The sequence below is a fragment of the Papio anubis genome, chromosome 11 (assembly GCF_008728515.1).
Source record: "Papio anubis isolate 15944 chromosome 11, Panubis1.0, whole genome shotgun sequence".
In the NCBI taxonomy this organism is placed as follows: Eukaryota; Metazoa; Chordata; class Mammalia; order Primates; family Cercopithecidae; genus Papio; species Papio anubis.
In genome coordinates, this window is record NC_044986.1 from 112162561 (window position 1) to 112184306 (window position 21746).

Sequence of the window (21746 nt, forward strand, 5' to 3'; positions counted from 1 at the left end):
CTATTTTTTTACCTTCTTGTTCTAACACTCTCACCCTCCCAATTCCTTGAGTTCTTCCGGAGTCTGTTGGAGGGGCTGGAAAGGCAGTAGCCCAGACAACAAAATCTCTTTTGTGCCTGTGACCTGGACGGTAGTGACCCTTCCTCCTGCAAATGGAGGGAAGGAGGGGCGCGGAGGGACAGCGCCCTGCCCAATGGACGCTCCGCCTGGCAGTCAGTGACACTTGCTGCTGTGGGGTCGTGGCCTTAGATGATTTCTCTCTCTGTAGACTGACACACTATTAGGAATGGAAAGTGCATTAACTCCTCCAGAGAGAACATGTAAGGCTGAGAGAGAGAGAGAGAGAGAGAAAGAGAGACAGAGCACGCGAGCGAGCTAGGGCATGTGGGGAAGCACAGTCAAATCCCCGGATGAGGTCACTGCCAGGATCTGATCAGGTACCAGCGACAAGAAGGAGTCAGAGGTCCTCTGCACTGCATGCACATCATCTCCTGAAAAGTCTTCAAGGTCAGTGTTTCCAGTGGCCCAGCCAGGCCCCCGATTTATTTTGATGAAACACTTTTGGCAAGAAGAGACAGGCAGGTGACAGAAGCAAAGACTGGGATCCATGGCTTTCTCCTGGCTCTCCTGAATTCCCACGGATGGGTCTTCCCTGCTCAGCTCCACTTACTAAGGGTGGTTGGGGCTGAAGGTGATGGACTTAGACTGCACCCATATCTACAAGTGGAAGTCTCCAGTGGTTTGAAAGACAGCCCTGAAACCTGCTGAGAGAGAAGGCATCCCTAGCATTAGGAGGCATTGAATTGAGCAGGAGTTAGAACCAGCAGGACATATGAAGTCACTGCAGGCTCCTGTGAAGATTGAGAAGGGCTTGGACGTGCGAAGAGAACTCAGGGGAACACTGGTTTTTGTTTTTTGCATTTTTTTGAGATGGGATCTCACTCTGTTGCCCAGGCTGGAGTGCAGCAGCACAATCATGGTTCACAGCAGCCTCAAACTCCTGTGCTGAGACCACAGGCACATGGCACCCACACCCAGCTAATTTTTTAATTTTTTGTGGAGATGGGGTCTCACTTTGTTGCCCAGGCTGGTCTCGAACTCCTGGCCTCAGGCAGTCTTCCTGCCTCAGCCTCCCAAAGTGCTGAGGTTACAGGTATGAGCCACCATGCCCTCCTGGAACACTGTTTTTTGTTTTGTTTTGTTTTGTTTTGTTTTGTTTTGTTTTGTTTATCAGTGTAAAAGCTTCTCCTGCTAAAATCCTATTCCACCTCACCATTCACTCCTTCACTTATTGATCCATCCAGGCCATCATTTAACACTAACCATTTGGGTCAAGCTTGGATGTGGAGAAAGGGGAATAGTTATACACTGTTGGTGGGAATGCAAATTCATGCAACATCTATGGAAAACAGTGTGGAGATTTCTCAGAGAACTAAAAACCAAAGAACCATTTGACCAAGCAGTCTCACTACTGGGTATCTACTCAAAGGGAGATAAATCATTATATCAAAAAGGTACCTGCACTTGTATGTTTATCACAGTACTATTCACAATAGCTAAGACATGGAATCCACTTAAGTGTCCATCAATGGACACTTAGATAAAGAAAACGTTGTGACCTGGTGCAGTGGCTCACTGTAATCCCAGCACTTTGGGAGGCCAAGGCGGGCGGATCACCTGAGGTCAAAAGTTCAAGACCAGCCTGACCAACATGGAGAAACCCTGTCTCTACTAAAAATACAAAATTAGCTGGGTGTGGCGGCGCACACCTATAATCCCAGCTACTCAAGAGGCTGAGGCAGGGGAATCGCTTGAACCCAGGAGGCAGAAGTTGCAGTGAGCCGAGATGGTGCCATTGCACTCCAGCCTGGGCAACAAGAGTGAAACTCCATCTCAAAAACAAAAAACGAAAAAGAAGAAAAGAAAAGAAAATGTGGTATACATATACAATGGAATAGTATTCAGCCATCAAAAAGAATGAAGTCATGTTTTTTGCGCAACATGGATGGAACTGGAAGTCATTATCTTAAGTGAAATAGCTCAAAAACAAAAAGTCAAATACACATGTTCTCACTTAAAGTACACACGTGGACGTGGAGTGTGGAATAATGGACATTGGAGACATGAAAGTGTGGGAGGGGGTGAGGGATGAGAAATTACCTGATGGGTACAATGGATGCTATTTGGGTGACGGACACACTAAAAACCCAGACTGCCACTGCACAGTATATCCATGTAACAGAACTGCACTTGTACCCCTTCAATGTATAGAAATAAGAAACAAAGAGATGTGGATAATACAGTCCCTGCTTTCAAGATGCTGTCATCCTTGAAAACGCATGGATTTAGGAACAAATATGGAAGTGTGGTAGGACAGTGCCTCAGATGAGGCCTGCTGGAGCTTGGAGCACTCTGAGTGTCCCGTCATGAGCTGCTGAGCAAGGCAGCTCTCTCTGCAGAGGGGCTACAGAGCGGGGTCTTGCATAAATGGTATTTGGGCAGTAGAGACAGGGGAGGGGCTTTGAGGCCAAGGGACTCGGAGCAGCCAGGCAGTGGTTGAGCCTACCATTGAAGAGCAGGGCTCCCTGAAGCAGGCAGGAGCAGAGGGGCCCCTTCTCCCTCCTCGTCTCCCACCCCTCCTGGTGTGCAGGCCTCACCCTCCAATCTCCTGGGGGTGTGCTTGGAGATCTAGCCCATTCCTTGATTCCTGGCAGACTTTCAGACTGTGCCGGAACCTCCAAACCCCTCTCTCAGATCCCAGGGCCCTTGGCTCAGCTCATCTGCTTTTGCTTTCTTGACCGTGATTTTCTGAACATTCCTACCTCTTGGCTTATCAGTCTGCAGGAGACTGTTTCGCTTTGCCTGAATTGAGACTGACTTCATATTTATTATGTGGTTTGGCTTCAGAATCAAGACAAGATGTCAGTGCCAAGCTGCCTAATGGCCGACATTCGCATGCGTTAAAAACCTAATAAAACATCGCCTCCAAAATTTCAGGCCAAATCCACTTATGTCAATATCTAGCATCAGGTCTCACCCAGAATATCCTGTCGGGTTTCAGGAGTTGGGCTTGAAATCTTCCCCAGGCTGTGGGAACGGCGCACGTCGTGCTTGTGTGCTGGACTTTGTTGGGGCTAGACCATGAGACAGTTCATGCCAGTCACATCTCTGGTTTTCTCAGAAACTGTGTTGAAGCCATGTAATATCCCTTATGTGTACTTCTTGGAAAAGGCTGAACCGTTTCTTTTATCTGCTAACGAAGCTTGTGTAACCTTGCAAGATCTCCCTCTGCAGAGTCCAATTCTGTGCCCAGCAGTAGAAATTCGTTTGTCTCATAAATGCCCCACCCTCTTCAATGGACTTTGTCTTACTTAAGTTCCTAATCCCCCTGTTCGGTGCTATGTTGAATTCCGTAAACGTCCGCTAAACCTTTAGAAGTACGTAGAATATAGAATAAATTAATATTTTCAGTCCAGGATGATGTTACAGACTCAAATTTTCTTTGGACCCAAGGACACCTGTCTATTTTCATCCATTAATTACATGCCAGGAGGGAGGGGGCTGTGTGGCTTTTACATCCTTGCTCGCCTGACTTTCATGAAAATGCTGTTTAGGAATAAATATTTTTCAGCCCAGAGTTGATCTTCCCTCTTTAGCCTCCCGGGAGAGCAGTATCTGCACTGTACTTTTTCATTACTCTCCTAGCCCAGTGAGGGTGTCTTTTTAATTGTATCGAAAATGACATCGTCAGCTGAGCAAAATGTATCTCTCCGGCATGCACCTGCCAGTCATCCGCAAGAGCCATGGGGAGGTAATGCTTTAGAGAGAGGACTCCCAGGGGAGAGCACTTAGGGAACTTCCAAATGAAATGAAAAGCCAGTTTCGTGTCTCCGGGCATATCACTGGGGCTGGAGAGGGACTTCTTTTACTTCCGGCCAATAAATGCAATTTTAACCCCAAAGAACCAATAGGCAGGGACAGGTGCAAGGAGGAAAACTCCTATAGTGAATGCAGCGGGTATTTCTGAGTGGACACTGGGAGTAAGAAAGTGTGCTGTGTAGGGTAAGGCTGCTCAAATAAGTTTAATTCCAAGGGAAGTGGCCTGCATTCTATTCCCCTCACCGTGTAGTGATGATTTATTCATGGTTCCCGAGATGAAGGATGACAGCTCACCCCGAAGGGTATTTAGATTCTGATCAGAGAAGGTCTTTGTCAAAGTGAGGAGGGGATAATTTTAATAGGGATTCAGTTACTGATTAAGGAGAAAGGGGGACCCCTCTTTTGCTGAGCACCTCTCATGCACCAGGTCCCTTGTGAATGATCATTTATTGAGTCCTCACGACAGCTTTGGGGGGGTAGAGGTTATTGTTGCAATGTTCAAAGTGAGGCAGGTGCTGATCAAGGTACACGTCGGCTAGAACTGGCTTTCAGAGCCCTGAAGGCTGACTACAAATTCACCACCCAGATTCCACGAAAGAGGCACTTAGGTTTTAGGAAAGTCACAGCACAGTCATTCCCTTGGCATCCACAGGGCATTGGTTGCAGGACCCTGCTACGATACCAAAATCATCGGATGCTCAAGTGCCTTCGATGCAGTAGTTCCTTCTTATCTGTGGTGCCACTTTCCACGTATCAGTTATCCACAGCCTGAAATGATTCAATACAGGATTCCAGAATTAAACCATCTGTAGGTTTTAAATTGGGTGCCGTTCTGAGTAGCGTGAGGAGATCTTGTGCTGTCCTGCTCCACCCTGCCCAGGACAAGAATCATCCCTTTGTCTGGCATTGCCACACTGTATAGATCGATGGTCCCCAAGCTTTTTGGCACAAGGGACCAGTTTTGTGGAAGACAGTTTTTCCATGGACCAGGGTGGGGAGGGGCAAGGCTGGTTTCAGGATGAATCTGTTCCACCTCACATCATCAGGCACTAGTTAGATTCTCATAAGGAGTGCACACCCTAGATCCCGCACATGCGCAGTTCACAATAGGGTTCGGGTTCCTGGGAGAACCTAATACCACTGCTTACCTGATAGGAGGCAGAGCTCAGGTGATAATGCTCGCTCGCCCACTGCTGTGCGGCCTGGTTTCTAACAGGCCACGGACCAGTACTGGTCTACAGCCCAGGGATTGGGGACCCCTAGTGTAGACACTCCCCACCTTTAGTCAGTTAGTAGCCATCTCGGTGATCTGATCAACTGTCTCAGGATGGCAGCACTTGTGTTCAAGTCAACCTTATTTGATTTCATAATGGTCTCCAAGTGCAAGTGTAGTGATGGTGGTGTTTGTTAGAATTGTTGTATTTTATTATTAGTTATGGTTGTTAATCTCTTATTCTGCCTAATTTAAAAATTACACTTTATCATAGGTATGTATGTATAGGAAAAAAAAAACCCAATATATATAGGGTTTGGTATTACCCATGGTTTCAGGTATCTACTGGGAGTCCCTGGAATGTATCCCCCAGGAATATGGGGAAAACGACTGCAAAGTGTGATGTTATTTGCATGTAACCCAGACACATCCTCCTGTATACTTGAAATCATCTCTTGATTACTTTTTTTTTTTTTTTTTTGAAACGGAGTCTTGCTTTGTTGCCCAGGCTGGATGGAGTGCAGTGGCACAGTCTCAGCTCACTACAACCTCTGCCTCCCGGGTTCAAGTGATTCTCCTGCCTCAGCCTCCTGAGTAGCTGGGATTACAGGTGTGCACCACCAGGCCTGCCTAATTTTTTTGTATTTTTAGTAGAGACGGGGTTTCATCATTTGGACCAGGCTGGTCTCAAACTCATGACCTCAAGTGTTGCACATACCTTGGCCTCCCAAAGGGCTGGGATTACAGGTGTGAGCCACCACACTCGGCCAATTACTCTTAATACTTAGTGTGATGTAATGCTATATAGTTGTTATACTATATTTTTGTGTTATTATTGGTGTATTGGTTCTTATTTTTATTTGTATTTATTATTTTTTGTTTTGAGATAGAGTCTTACTCTGTCACCCAGTCTGGAGTGCAGTGGCACAATCTCAGCTCACCGCAACCTCCGCCTCCCGGGTTCAAGCAATTCTCCTGCCTCAGCCTCCCAAGTAGCTGGGATTACAGGCGCACGCCACTATGCTCAGCTAATTTTTTGTTGTTGTTGTATTTTTAGTACAGTTGGGGTTTCACCATGTTGGCCAGGCTGATCTTGAACTCCTGACCTCATGATTCACCCACCTCAGTCTACCATAGTGCTGGGATTACAGGCAGGAGCCACCACACTTGGCCTGGTTTTTTTGTTTTTTGTTTTTAAGTATTTTTTGATCCATGGTTGGTTGAATCTACAGATGCAGAACCTGTGGATATGAAGGGTTGACTATACTATTATTTTTTCTGTGACTTAATCTTAGAAGTGATACATTATTATTTTTTAACCCCCTCTGAACTTGGCTCTCACTACCATCCTGCTAAAAGGCAAGCTTTCCCTTTCCAATCTGATGGTAATAGAGACACAGTCTTCGAATGCCAGCCACAGCCGAGGATAGCAGATGTCCTACGAGCCACCTCTTCCGTCCATTACACTGGAAAGGTAGCAAGTGGCTGATCCCTGTGTTCTTGGTTGACAGACACTCTTCTCTGCTCTTCCTTGAACATTGAGCCAATGGAATAATTCAGTGTGCAGTGTCATGAAGATATCTAGTTTGAGTTGGTCCTGGTGTCATTTGGCCCCGTGAAAGGTACCAATCTGCCAATGTGTCATGTGATCTTGTAGAACATACCTCACCTCCCAGTGAATGCACGGGCAGTTTTTATCTGAAATAGTGATTTATTACTCACTGCAGGACAAGATGGGGTCATCACAGAGTCTGTAGGGCAGGCCTTTTTTTTTTTTTTTTAACAACAACAACAAAAAGAAAATGGAAGTGGCAGACCAGATGGCCATGGAAGATGGAGCTTGGAATCCTGAGATGTTGCTTCGTTTATCATCCCCATATTTGCTATAAATATCTCAGTATTTGGGCTGCGGAATTGGCAGTCCTATCTGGCAGAGGCAAGTTGAGCACTGCCTGTCTTTTTGTGTTTTCTCCTCACCGAAACAGTTATCATTTCATTAATGCAGAGAGGCTTGCCAGGGGGAGCCACACTGGGCTCACGGTCCTGGTGACATTGCCCTGAGCAGGCTGGAGTCTGGGGTTGCTTTATTCATCAGGAAGCCTCCCTAATGAACACCTGCCCGCCTCCCAGAGTCCCCAGGGATCCTGAATAGAGCAGGCTCCCCAGCCGGCTGGCTGACTTGCAAGCACTTTGCATTTCTAGAGGAGCAATCATTATGTACGCCTGTCAAAGCCTTCCCACTGGGCATCATTCAAATGCATGGATGAGAAAAGCCTCCCTCCCACATGGGTATCAGTCCCAACTTTTCAGACAACACAGGGACCAGACGGCATCTTAGGAAAATATGGAAGAAACTATGTGGAAATAAGAAGATGACACCCAGGGAATAAAAGCATAGAGGGGAAGGAGAGGGACAAATGGGGAAACTAAAAGCATTGCTCCCAGGGAGACCTCATCCCTGGGTTAAATGGCAGAGTCACTTGGAAGGAGAGAGAGAAGCAGGGCAGAGAGAAGGAGCTATTAAAGGGAGCTGTGACTTCGTTGGTTTGGGGAGAAGCTGGGTGAGGAAGAAGAGGGTACAGATATAGGGTTTGGGAATAGGGACATGACATATCCTTTCCTGGGGACACAAGTATCTGTCACAGGCCCCTTCATGGCTGCCTGGAGGTGTGTGATCTGATTGAAACCCAGTAGCTTTCTGGCATCAGTGAGCACGCGACACCTGGTCCCATCTGGCTCTGTGCAGCACCGCAGTCTCTGCCTGGCAGATCTCTCCTTCAAACCAGCTCAAGAGGGTATCCAGGTTCCATCCTGTCTCATGCTAGAACAACTGCATACGCCACCCTTTATTCTATCCTGTTCTACCAATAGGAAGCTTTCATTAGGGGCACCTACTGTGTGTGAGGGACTGTATTGGGGTGTAGGTCCACAAATATCAATCAAATGTGATCCCTCCCTTCCAGGAACTTACTGTCTGGCAAAATTCTATTGCATTTAGAAAAGGTGGCTTAGCTTTTGACTTTAGGAGAGGCTGTTACTTGCTAGATCTGAACCCCAGCGTTTAAAAGCAAGCAAAGCTTTGTTTAGGAGACCTATTGTACATCGTGGTGATTGTAGCTAATAACAATGTCTTAAATGCTTGAAAATTGCTAAGAGAGTAGTTTTGAAATGTTCTCACTACAAAAATCATAAGTATGATAGGTGATGGATATGTTTATTAGCCTGATTGGTCAGCCCACATGTGTATATACATGAAAACATCATGTCATGCATCACAAAAATATATATATGTATGTGTATGTGTGTGTGTGTGTGTGTGTATATATATATATATATTTTTTTTTTTTTGAGACAAGAGTCTTGCTCTATCAGTCAGGCTGGAGTGCAGTGATGCAATCTCAGCTCACTGCAACTTCTACCTCCCAGGTTCAAGCGATTCTCTTGCCTCAGCCTTCCAGGTAGCTGGGACTACAGGTGCGCACCACCATACTGGACTAATTTCTTTGTAGTTTTTAGTAGACACAGGGTTTCGCCATGTTGGCCAGGCTGGTTTCAAACTTTTGACCTCAGGTGATCCTCCTGCCTCAGCCTCCCAAAGTGCTGGGATTATAGGTGTGAGCCACCGTGCCCAGCCAGATATTTATATATTTAAAATCAACACAAGAAATATATTTTTTGTGTCAATTTTTTAAAACTTTAAGAATAAAAATAAATTGATGAATGGATTTAATCTAGTTGAATAAAAAACAAGGCTTTATAGTCAGCACTGGACGGAAGCCCTCGTAGGCCCCACACCCATTGTGGTTAGAACCTCGGACATACCATGTAACATTTCAGAACTTCAGTGTCCCATAAGCAGACCGTTGCAGGGTTGCTTTGAAGATTAAATGAGATGATGTAAGCAAAGCTTATAGCGCAGGTGCTGTGCAGAAGATGCTGGCACTGGGAGAGGGGCACCTGCAAATCTAGACCCAAGCATCGTTTCCATTTCTGTCAGTGACCACTTTTACCCCTATCCTTGATGTACTTTTGTATCTTCCCTTCCTGCTTCAGAGCTTTGAGACCTGCTCTGTCCCCTAAGTGTAACATTAGCGGGAACAAAGGACGGAGGTGTGGCGGACACTTGGGAGCCACCTCACCTATGCTGGTGTAACCAAGGTGCCCGCCCTCATCCTGGACAGGTTTCTGGCCTCCCCTAGGCTTTCCTTTCTGCTGCTGTAATGAAGAGGGTGCGGCAGATGGTCTCTCTGCCTCTTTCTTTAAGCCCGGGTGACCCATGCCCACCTCTGTGCTGTGGTTCAGTTCTCCCACTGATTCGCTGTGTGAATTTGACAAGTTGCTTCTCTGGCTGTGTCTCAGTTCCCTGTGTCACATGGGGGCAAACCTGGTGTCTGCTTCAGATGTTTCTGGCTTCTAGGGCTGTCTGCGTGAATTCGTGTGAAGTAGCAGCTGCAGGCAGGGACAGGTGGGCACTGTTGTTGGCAGCTTTGCTGTTCTGCTGCAGCAACGTGATGCCACTGTCACTCCTAGACTAGAGGTAAAGGATTTGCCTCATGTGCACCAATGGGTCCTGATTCAGGCTGGGCAGGGACCTCTGGGTAGAGATGCCCCCTCTGGCAGGCGGGTCTCTGATCTTGGCTTTGGGGTCTCCCCTACCTGTTCTGGGTGCCTGAGAGCCAAGACGGTACAACTCCATTGTTCTCCACACCCGTCTGCCTACAGGAAGTAGCCTCCCTGTGTCCCCTGCCACAGAACCCAGGGCTGTGCTGGAGAGGCAGGAAGGAAACCAGCCTTCCCAGCTAATCAGCAGGGTGACGGGGAGGGGAGTCTCCGCCCAGACCTGCTGGCCACACAGTGGACAGAGCTGCACAGAGTCACCTCATGCTCCCCCCGCAGCAGCTCCTCCTCCCCAGGAATAATGAGCAGCCGCTGAGCCCTTGCTGGGCTCAGAGCCCCCGTGGGGATGGGGAGGGACACACAGTGACAGCCCAGGCTTCAGACCCGGCAGCTTGCTCAGGCTCATTTATTCAAAGCGGCCCTCCTTTCCCCACTCTCTGCCTCCGGGTTTTCAGAAAAGCTAACCCCAGCCCCTCCGGTCCAGAGAGATGGGGGCAGTCGGGCCACGTTTTACACTCACTCCCAGACAGCCCCTGTCTGCCCTCTCACAGCTGCACCCACTCCTAAAGGGCAGGGAGCCATCCATCCAGCGGGTCACAGGGTCCCAGGCAGAGTGGATGGGCAGGCAGGGCTGGGCACAGAGCAGCAGCTGTGGCTGTGCCATCCGGCCATGTGTGCCCAAACCCTGGCAGCCCAGCAGTCACTGGGGGCTCTGTGGTGACAAAGGAATTGTCAAAAACACCCTTGGCGAAGAGCAAGAGCTGAGAAGGTTGCTCTTCAGAGGAGACTGTGATTCCTCCCAAAGCACAGATGGGAGTCACTTGATGGTTGCTGTTTGTTTGCTGTTTATTTATTTATTTTTGGATGCTATTAACTCAGAAGTGGCAATTCCTTTGACTTAGAATCTGTGAGATGACTTAGGATCTGTGAGGATAGCAAGAAGAAACCTGAGGGGCCCGCTTCACCATGGAGTGACCCAGGGTCGGCTGAGACCCAGGCCTGCCTGCCTTCCCCGCCCAGAGTGCCACGGGGACCGTGGAGAGAGAACACCAATACCAATGCAGGCTTCACACTGAGATCGTTCCTATCACAACCAACCAGGGCTGAGTTCCCTTCAATTACAGGGAAATGAGGTCTTCAGGGTTTCCATCTGAGGGTGTATGAGTTTCCTGTCTCTGCTGTAACAAATAACCACAAACTTGATGGCTGGAAAATAACAGAAACTGACTCTCCCATGGTTCTGGAGGTAGCTGAAAGGGAGAATTGCTTCCCCACCTCTTCCAGCTTCTAGTGACTGGGGTTCCTCACCTGTGTCTTCATCACCCATCCCTCGGGTCTCTGGCTCTGTCTTCTCTCCTGTATGTCTGCTTAAAACAATCTCTCTGTATCTCTCTTATAAGGAGACAATATATCCCAGTACTTTGGGAGGCCAAGGCAGGTGGATCTCTTGAGCTCAGGAGTTTGAGACCAGCCTGGCCAACATGGTGAAACATCATCTCTACTAAAAACACAGAAAAAATTAGCTGGGTATGGTGGCACATGCCTATAATCCCAGCTACTTGGGTGACTGAGGCATGAGAATCTCTTGAACCTGGGAGGCGGAGGTTGCAGTGAGCTGAGATCATGCCACTGCACTCCAGCCCGAGACCGTGCCACTGTATTCCAGCCTGCACTCCAGACCCCGTCTTAGAAAAAAAAAAAAGAGACAATATAATGGCATTTAGGGCCCACTAGGATCAGTTCCTCCTCCCAAGAATCACGTCTTTTGTGATGAAAGGTAATACAGGCTCCAGGGACTCGGATGGGTACATACGTTGTTGGGGACCACCATTCAGCCCGCCATAGAGTATAACAAATCATATCACACAAAATTTACCGCAACACAAGAGCACACGTGCCAAGCGTGACTGAGGTGCCTGTGTTGAATGCTGTAGAAATCCAAAGGAGGGAGAGAGTATTTGTAGGCAGGATGGTCAGGGTGGGCTTCATGGAGGAAGTGGGCTTTGAGCAGGATAAAATGTAAATGGGAAGGGGGAAGGAGAGAATGGCATGTACAAAGATTTGGAAATAAAAATGAGACTGGTGTTTTCTTTAGTTCAATCAAATAGATTGAACAGAAATGGATATTTTTATAGGGAACTGGGCAAAAGTGAGGTTGGATGGGTAAACTGGGGCTGGGTTCAAAGGGTGATGTTAAATACCAGGCTAGCATTTAGAACTTGATGCTATATGGAGTGCGGATTTGGTTTTGTTTTGTTTTGTTTGAGACAGAGTCTCACTCTGTCGCCCAGGCTGGAATGCAGTGGTGGGATCTTGGCTCACTGCAACCTCCATCTCCTAGGTTCAAGCGATTCTCGTGCCTCAGCGTCTCGAGTAGCAGGGATTACAGGCATGTGCCACCATGCCCAGCTAATTTTTTTGCATTTTTAGTAGAGACGGGGTTTCACCATGTTGGCCAGGCTAGTCTCGAACTCCCGGCCTCTGGTGATCTGCCTGCCTCGGCCTCCAAAAGTGCTGGGATTATAGGTGTGCGCCACTGCACCTGGCCATACGTGGAATGTTTTAAATAATTTATGATTAGGATCTGAAATCATGAACACATGTAACATTCCATGCCAGGCACATTCTAGGTACTTCGTATAGATCAGACTAATTTATTTAATTCACAAAACAGCCCTGTGACCTGGGTATAGTCATTATCCTCATTTTATACCTGAGAGGAAACTGAGGCACAGAGAGGTTTAGTAACTTACCTGAAATTACATAAGAAAGACAGGATATATTAACTGACTAGATTCAAGAGATCAGGAAGGATGCAGATGATGTTTAAATTTTTTCGAATGGGTGAATAAGACTCTTGGGAAGGCAGGATCGTTTGTAGGAAAGGAAGAAGCTAAATTTAATAATAACATAAAAAATAAAGGCTGGGTGCAGTGGGTCACACTTGTCACCCCAGCGCTTTGGGAAGCCAAAGAAAAAGGGTCACTTGAGGCCAGGAATTCAAGACCAGCCTGGGCAACACAGCAAGAATCCATCTTTACAAAAAAAACCTTTTTTTTTAATTAGCCAGGCATGGTGGTACATGCCTGTAGTCCCCCCTCCTCAGCAGGCTGAAGCTGGAGGATCACTGGTGCCCAGGAGTTGGAGGGTGCAATGAGATATGATGGCACTACCGCACTCCAGCCTGGGCAACAGAGTAAGTCCCTGTCTCTAAAAATAATAATAATAATAACATAAATAATGTCTTAGGATAGGAACTCATTTTATCTACGGTAGTTCATCATTGTACAGATGAGAAAACTGAGGCCCAGAGAGCTTGCACAATTTGTCCAAGATCATCCATCTGGATATACACATGTCAAGTTTAAGTTGGTGGCATAATATATAAGTGATGGTAAATACCAGGCTAGCATTTACAGCTTGATACTATATGGAGTATAGTATACTGTGGTATAGTATACTGTGGAATATATTAGTCTGTGAGGAATTGGTGAGATGCCTGGGTACTACCTCATCCTTGAATTCCTTTCCCCAGAATTTACCTGAAGGGCTCGTGGAAGTCACCTGAAAGGATGTTGTCATGTGGGTGTGTATATTAGTCTGTTGTCGTGCTGCTAATAAAGACGTACCTGAGACTGGGTAATTTACAAAGGAAAGAGGTTTAGTGAACTCATAGTTCCGCATGGCCTCTCACAATCATGGCAGAAGGCAAAGGAGAAGCAAAGGCACATCTTACATGGCAGTGAGCAAGAGAGCTTGTGCAGGGGAACTCCCGTTTATAAAACCATCAGATCTTGTGAGACTTATTCATTACCATGAGAACAGATGGGGGACCCACACCCACAATTCAGTTATCTCCACCTGGCCTCACCCTTGACACCTGGGGATTATTACAATTCAAGGTGAGATTTGGGTGGGGACACAGCCAAACCATATCAGTGTGCCTAGAGCACCTTACAGCCCTGCAACACGTTAAGTGCTGTTTTGATCTTTCTAGTTGGTCATGTCCCGCCTGGAAGAAGGCAGGCCAAGAAGTAGTCAGGACCTGATCTGGAACCCTGTAACATGCTGGCAATGTGAACAGTTCCCACTGGAATCATCCAGCATTCACAAGAACTCAGATCTGGGTGCTGGAGCCACAAAGCACTGACTGAGAGCTCCTCTCCTTTCTTCCCTAATTATTTAGAACCAGTGCTTTCCTCTCCTTGCTAAAGCACGTGGCTGAAGCCCAGATTTCTAAGCCCAGTTGGTGTTGGAAAGACTGTCCTATTAGCTCTGTGAGTGGTGCCACTGAGAAGTATATGTTAAGGAGGGATATTTGCAAGGAGATTTTATTTGTCAGGTATCAGGAGAAATAAAAGCTTAGAGGGACGATGGAAAAAGAGTCTGAGATACAAAAAGAAAAAGAAAAAAGAGGAACTATTTGAGTGAACAAAGTTAATTATGGGCTAAGAGAAAGTCAGTCTTAGATGTAATGACCTCTTAGGACCAGGACGGCTGATGGCCCACAAGAGGCTAATTCTGGCAAACCCAAGGAGCACAGGGCTGCCTTGCTCACGTGGCCTTTGGGCTCCTGCCCAGGTTGTCCAATAGAACGTGACTGGGCTACAAGCTGCCTTTCTGGCCTTGCTCCCAGTCCAATCCCTGCAAAGCTCCACAAATGTTTACAGCACCAGTAATTGGCAAATTATACTCAGCGGGATTCTGTAAACATCCCTTCAAAGCACATAAGAGCCGATTGCTTTCTGCTTGCCCAGCAACTTTCTCTAAAGGAGTTTAACAAACTTTCAGAACAATGTAGTATATTAATCACTGTCACATCACAGGGGGATATTGTCTTCATTTGTAAGATCAGGAAATCAAGGGGCTGATGGCACAAATTGTTTTAAATCAACTGTACAGAAAATGAAAAACTCAGTGCCTGAATCAATCAGGATAGGCTAGGTTATGCTGCAATGACAAACAACCCCCAAAGTCTCTGTGACTTAAACAATGAAACAATGATATGTATTTCTCACTCCCACTACATGCCCATCCGTCAGCTCTCACTCTCATGGACAGAGCATACACCTTCTGGGCTGTTGCCTGTCACCATAACAGCAGAAAAAAAGTGTGTGACTTTAAAAGCAGCTAAGATTCAGGAGTTGTAAGCTCAACATCTTCTGGGATCCATTTTCTCCCTCTTCAGGGCCTTTATTTCTCCATTTGTAAATTGCAAGTAATAAATGTAGGCTTTTCTTCCTGGAAATTGATACATAGGGTCTATAATAACTGTTGTGTAAAGTAATGGGACTGACCTTTTAAATTTTTTAACAAAAGATATACATCCAGATAGGTAAAATTGTTGAAAAAGTTTATTTGAAAGAATGAAGTTTATTCCAGCCAGGCAGCTACTGCTCAGAGCCTTTTCCTTGACTTCAGTTTATGAGTCACCAAGAAAAGTTGTTTTCTTATTGTTGTGTGACAGGCTAAACTAGAGAGACATATCACCATGGTAAGGCAAAAACTCAGTCTCCACAAGGCTTCCATGGTGGGATCCATTACTCTGGTGAATTCTTCAGTGTGTTAAGCCATCTCTTTATTCTGCAGACTGAGAAACCTGATTTTTCATTCTCAGGGGAAGACTCACATTAACCAAGTTCAAAGTACTGATGTATAAATCCATAATGTCTGTGCACTGGTTTCAAGTGAGTCATATAGCCCTCATTCAACCAGGGCCCTTGAGGCATGATCCTTAGGCTCTCACCCTGGAAGCAGGGTCAACAGAGGTAGGGTGGCAGAGGGATTACGCATGTGGGCTTTGAAACTATCAGACCTCTCTTCCCCATTTGTCCTTTTAATTGTGTCAAAATGTATGTAACATAAAACTTACCATTTTAACCATTTTTGTATGTGCAATTCAGTGGCATCAAATGCATCCACAGTGTCATGTAACAGTCACTAATATTTCCAAAACTTTTTCATCATCCAGTACAGAAATGCTGTAACCATTAAGCAATAACCCCCCATCTGCCACCACCTCAGCCCGTGGCAACCTCTATTCTATTGTCTCTATGAATTTGCCTGTTTAATTACCCCATCTAAGTGCAATCATACAATATTTGTCCTTTTGTGTCTGACTTCTTTCACTTAGCATAATGTCTTCAGGTTCCACCCACGTCAGAATTTCATTCCTTTTTAGGGCTAAATAATATTCCATGAGGTGTATCTGAACCTTGTTTTGAATCCCAGCTTGGCTGTGAGACCCAGGACAGCCTGCCTGGTATCTCTCAGTCTCAGAATCTTCTTTGGCAAAAGAATAATAATCTCTATTCTGGTTGATAACGAGATCATATATGAGGGACATATCCAGGATGTAGCTATTCCTTGGGAGGCATGGAATTAGGAGAGTTCAAAGTAACATGATCAGCTAAAGTAACCCCAGGCCTCCATTTCTGCCACGTAAAAGGCCTAACCACCTGGTAAGGGACCCAAATATTCAACACCTATTGGCTAAGATCATGTTTGCTTCCTGGGTTCATCTCCCTTCCCCAACTGCCCCTCCCACCCTGCCTCCACTCACCGCCTTCCATTCAGGCCCAATCATTCTGTAGAGTGATGAATATATGTTCTAGATAAACCATACCAGCACTGGGAATCACTCTCTTCCTGGGCAAATTTATGTATCTCTGATCAAATCTGTTGAGATGTTGGCTTTAAAGTTTAACTCTCTTTTCCTTTTCTCTTTCTCTCTTTCCTCTCTCTTTCTTTCTGTCTCTCTCTCTCTCTCTCTCTCTTTCCCTTTCTTTTTTCTTTTTATTGCCCAGACTGGAGTGCAGTGGCATGATCATAGCTCACTGCAGCCTCAATTTCCTGGATTCAAGCGATCCTCCTGTCCAAGCCTCCTGAATAGCTAAGACTAGTCCCAAGTGCATGCCATTATGCCTGGCTAATTTTTAAAATTTTTTTGTAGAGATGGGGTCTTGCTATATTGCCCAGGCTGGTATCAAACCTCTGGGCTTAAGGCATCCTCTTGCCTCAGCCTCCCAAAGTGCTGGGATTATAGGCAAGAGCCACTGTGCCCAGTCTTAAAGTTAAAATCTCAAAGAGAACGAAATCTTAGTTTTATTGTTTTCAAGTTTGGACCAGACAGACCTCTCACCATAATCCCCAAGAACCCACAAGAATTACTTGGTAGTCACACTTCATTTTATGAAACTGGGTTGGCCAGGCGTAACCACCCATTCTTTGTCCTCTGTCTCTGTTCACTAGACTTGACTTTAAGTGACTTTTGGCATTTGAAAAAAAAATCAAATCCATTCTCAAGCACAAGAAGATTTATCACCAGTGAAAACGCGTTGACAAATCTGACACAAGCTTCAAGGGCAAACCCAAAAGATTATCAAAAATGTTTTAAGAAATGGCAAGCATCAGAGAAATACGACTACTTTGAAAGGGGTAGCAATCATTTGGACAGGTAAATTATATCACAGACTGTCCCTGACCTACGATGGTCTGACTTACGATTTTTCTACTTTACACTGGTGCAAAAGCAATGCCCTTTTTAGCGGAAACTGAACTTCCAATTTTGAATGTTGATCTTTTCCCAGGCTAGCAGTATGTGGTACAATACGCTCTGGCAGGGCTGCTCAGCTGTATAGTCACAAGAGCAAACAGCTGTTAGTCTGCAGTGTACTGAATTAAATAAAGTACATGAGCCATTCAACACTCTATGATGAAACAGGCTTGACATTAGATGATTTTGCCCAACAGTAGGCTAATGGCAGTGCTTAGAGCACCTTTCAGGTAGGCTAGGCTAAGCTGTGATGTTTGCTGGGTGCGGTGTATTGAATGTATTTTCGATTTACAGTATTTTCAACTTCCAATGGGCTTACCACGATGTAACCCCACCATAAGTCAAGGAGCATCTCTACATTGCTATTTATTATTCATTTATTTATTTTTATTTTGAGACAGCCTCACTCTGTTGCCGAGGCTGGAGTGCAGTGACATGATCTCTACTCACTGCAACCTCTGCCTCCCAGGTTCAAGAGTTCTCCTGCCTCCGCCTCCTGAGTAGCTGGGATTACAGGCACGCGCCACCACGCCTGGCTAATTGGTTTATTTTTAGTAGAGACAGGGTTTTGCCATGTTGGCTGGGCTGGTCTCAAACTCCTGACCTCACGCAATCTGCCCACCTCGGCCTCCCGAAGTGTTGGGATTACAGGCGTGAGCCATGGCGCCCGGCCAATACATTGCAATTTGAAAAGCAGCCGCACTACCTCATAGTCACAAGTGATCCAGCAAAGCCTCTGTTATTGGGCAGCCGAATACTTACTGGGAGTGGAGGTAGTGCTGGCCACAGCCCATGGCAAACGCAGCATTTACTGGAAGCTTCAAGAGCACCTGTCTTGCATTCTACTTTGTAATTGATCAGCGACGTTCTGAGATGTGCCGCGTTTACTCTACTGCGTTCTCCTAGAGTAGACGTTCCACCAGGAGTGAAGGAGGGTCTGACGTATCACCTTGAATTCCCTGTTGGTTATAGAGATTGCTTTTTCATGTTTTCAAAGTTCAGTGTGAATGGAAGTACAGACTATGAGGTGGTGTTGATTTATCACGTTGGATTCTCCTGTCGATTCCTGTCTGCTGGGGAGGAAGCTTCAAACCCACTCTTCCAGTTTAAGTGGTTTTCATCAGTGAAATGATGGTTGTCTAGGCCCTGAGGCTGCCACCCAGGGGCCCAGGAGTGAGGCAGAAAAGGGTGGAGCATCTTCTTTGGCTTTTTAAACTTAGCGCTAGCTCATACTCCGTGTTCCTGATCAAAGTCTAAGGTCCTTATGGGCCTGTGCTGTGTCTTGCTTATTCTTCTGTCTCCTACAGCGTGTGGGCAGTGCCCTGTGCATAGTAGGCACTCAATAAATAAATGTCTGTTATATTAAACAGTCATTTCAAGATCAGTGTGCCAGCATGGTTAGCTCCTGGTAAGGGCCGCCTTCTCACTTTGGCCCCACATGGCAGAGAGAGGAAGCAGGCTCTCTGGTGTCTCTTCTTATAAGGATACAAATCCCCTCTTGGGGGGGCCCACCCTCATAACCTCATTGAAACCTAATTGGCTCCCAAAGGTCCCATTTCCAGATACCACTGGATGCCAGGGCTTCAACACATGTATTTTGGGGAGATATAGTTCTGTCCATAGCAGTACCCAAAAAGTGAGATAAGAAACCAGCTGTCGGCCAGGTACAGTGGCTCACGCCTGTAATTCCAACACTGGGAGGCCGAGGCAGGTGGATCACGAGGTCAAGAGATCAAGACCATCCTGGCCAACACAGTGAAACCCTGTCTCTACTAAAAATACAAAGATTAGTTGGGCATGATGGCGTGCACCTGTGGTCCCAGCTACTCGAGAGGCTGAGGCAAGAGAATCACTTGAACCCGGGAGGCTGAGGTTGCAATGAGCCAAGATCACGCCACTGCACTCCAGCCTGGTGACAGAGCAAGACTCCGTCTCAAAACAAACAAACAAAAACAAACAAAAAAACAAACAAAAAAAACCCAACAGATACTGAAATAACTTTCCTAATATCTGGTGAGTATGCTTAGAATGGAGTAATTTTCATAAAGGCAATGTATTTTCAAATCATGACCTGGAAGCTAGTTTAGAAATAACTCTTCTCTTCTAGCCCTGTATCCCTATCAGACAGCCTTTCCCTCCCTCCCACACTTCAGTGCCTGGTGTTCTGTGGTCATTTTGGTAGTGACAGACCAAAGTGAATAACATGTTAACAATACAAACATCTACCATGACTTTATGCCTAATGCTCTGGTGTACTTCTTTAGACTGGCAGATACCTTTTTTTTTTGAGACAGAGTCTTGCTCTGTCATCCAGGTTGGCGTGCAGTGGCGTGATCTTGGCTCACTGCAACCTCTGCCTCGTGGGTTCAAGCGATTCTCCTTCCTCGGCCTCCCAAGTAGCTGGGATTACTAAAAATACAAAAATTAGCCAGGCATGGTAGCACACGTCTGTAATCATGGCACTTTGGGAGGCTGAGGCAGGTGGATCACTTGAAGCCAGGAGTCAGAGACCAGCCTGGCTAACATGGTGAAACCCCATCTTTCCTAAAAATAAAAAAAAATTAAAAAAAAAAAGAAATTAGCCATGCGTGTTGGCATATGCCTGTAATCTCAGAGGTGGAGACATGAGAATTGCTTGAATCCAGGAGGCAGACGTTGCAGTGAGCAAAGATCATGCCACTGCGGCCCAGCCTGGATGACAGAGCAAGACTCCATCTCAATTAAAAAATAAATAAATAAATAAATAAATAAATAAATAAATAAATAAATAAATATATTTATATAAAAACCTTCTAGGAAATAATAAAACAGAAGATCTCTATCTGTTGATAACCCTTGACTTGGCTATGTGCTCATCAGTGTCATTGTCTATTTGTTTGGGTTTATAAAAATCATTTGCTTCAAAATACTTGAGCTTTGTGACATTTCATTGAAAAAATTATGGAAACCTGAGATTGCATATTTTAGGAAAAGCAGTTTCTCATCATTTACCCTTATTCCATTGTATTCTCTTTGCAGCCCAAGCTGTTGGCCAAAGAGCTTCTTGACCTTGTGGCTTCTCACTTCAATCTGAAGGAAAAGGAGTACTTTGGAATAGCATTCACAGATGAAACGTAAGTACTGCCTTGAGCCCCCACAGCCCGAAGGGGAAGTCAGTGCAGAACCCGAAACTGCTCCACTCCAGCTGTCAGTGGCGGAATCAGCTGCAGGCCACTTGGGTCCCATGGTCTGGGGTCAGTCCAAGTTCATCATCCGAATTTCAAAGGCCTTGTGGTCATGCCTGGTACAGCCAAAGGATATAATTAGGGTGATGCTAATATTATAAAATTATTAGGTAAACTGGTTCTTCTAATCAAGCAGGTTTGTGTTCAGACTGAAATGTTTATTTTTTTAAGTGGATCTATGTGGGTTTGCTTTTTGTTTAAGTTAAATGAAAACTTCTGGAAATGAAACATTGCTCTCTACTGTTGGGATAACAATGACAGAAAGTGAATTTGATGATAAATTCAAAATGAAAATAAGCTGTGCAGTTTCAGTGTCTAAACTGAAATAGAGCAACTATGAAAATTAAAAATTCAGATCATTTATCTGATGAGAAGAATATTTGCTTTCAAGGGTCTTTTCAGTTTGGCTCTATAAAGTGGTGTTTTGTAATAAGAGTAAGGAAAATCCTTACTGAAATTTCCATTTTCTTTTTCGTGTACTGTTATCAAAAGAGTATGGTGAATACCTGTATAGATTTCTAGATAAAAATGAGGTATTCTAAGAAAATAGTTCATAATTCTCTTTCCTCTGTGCACACACAGTCACACACACACACACACTCACACACACTCTCTCTCTCACTCTCTCTCTTCCAGATCTTCAGAATTACAGAGATGATTTCCTAAACTACTAATAGATCAGTGTTAGGTTAGTGGCCGGGCAAGACAGTACAGGGGAGCCCAGGCCCCGGGAATCAGGTGGTGCCATTGAAGCAAGAACAGGTGGGCATCCACATGGGCCAGTGAGGGAGGCGACCAGATGTCCCTGCACGTGGCTATACTTGACCTTGGCGAGCTGCAAGTGGACAGGGTGGTCCTATGACTTATTATCCAAATTGAGACACTGAACAAAAGGGGGTGTCATTGGGACTGTCTTGGGCAAGCTGGACCATCTGGTCACCCTGTCAATCAGGAACATTTCAGGCTGTGGTGTGTTCAGAGAGCAGGCAGCAGGAGCAAAGCCACATCATCCTCAAGAAAGCTGGGAGGAGCAAGGTCGGCCCCTTGTCCTGGAGCCTGCAGGGAACTGGAACGCAGGTGGGAGTGACCGTCAGTGGGCAGGAGGAATCGCAGGCAGGGCCAAGTAAGCCCAGCTGGGAAAAGTTCAGGGCTGTGAGGGGAAGGACTCAGCACTACAATTTTTTAAAAGCTTTTCAACAAATGCACATGTAGAACAATTACTTTTACAAATGTAGATTATTCTCTCCCCTTTCTCCTG

General features: G+C 45.8%; 1 protein-coding gene across 13 annotated transcripts in view; it reads left to right on the forward strand.

Annotated features, from left to right (window-relative positions):
- FRMD4A (FERM domain containing 4A) overlaps positions 1–21746 on the forward strand; it is a 693308-nt gene that overhangs the window by 505759 nt on the left and 165803 nt on the right. For all 13 annotated transcript variants that reach the window (XM_003903401.5, XM_009214008.4, XM_009214010.3 and 10 more), the window contains one exon: positions 20283–20377. In XM_003903401.5, the coding sequence (XP_003903450.1) occupies positions 20283–20377 (95 nt within the window). The remainder of the gene's footprint in view (positions 1–20282; positions 20378–21746) is intronic.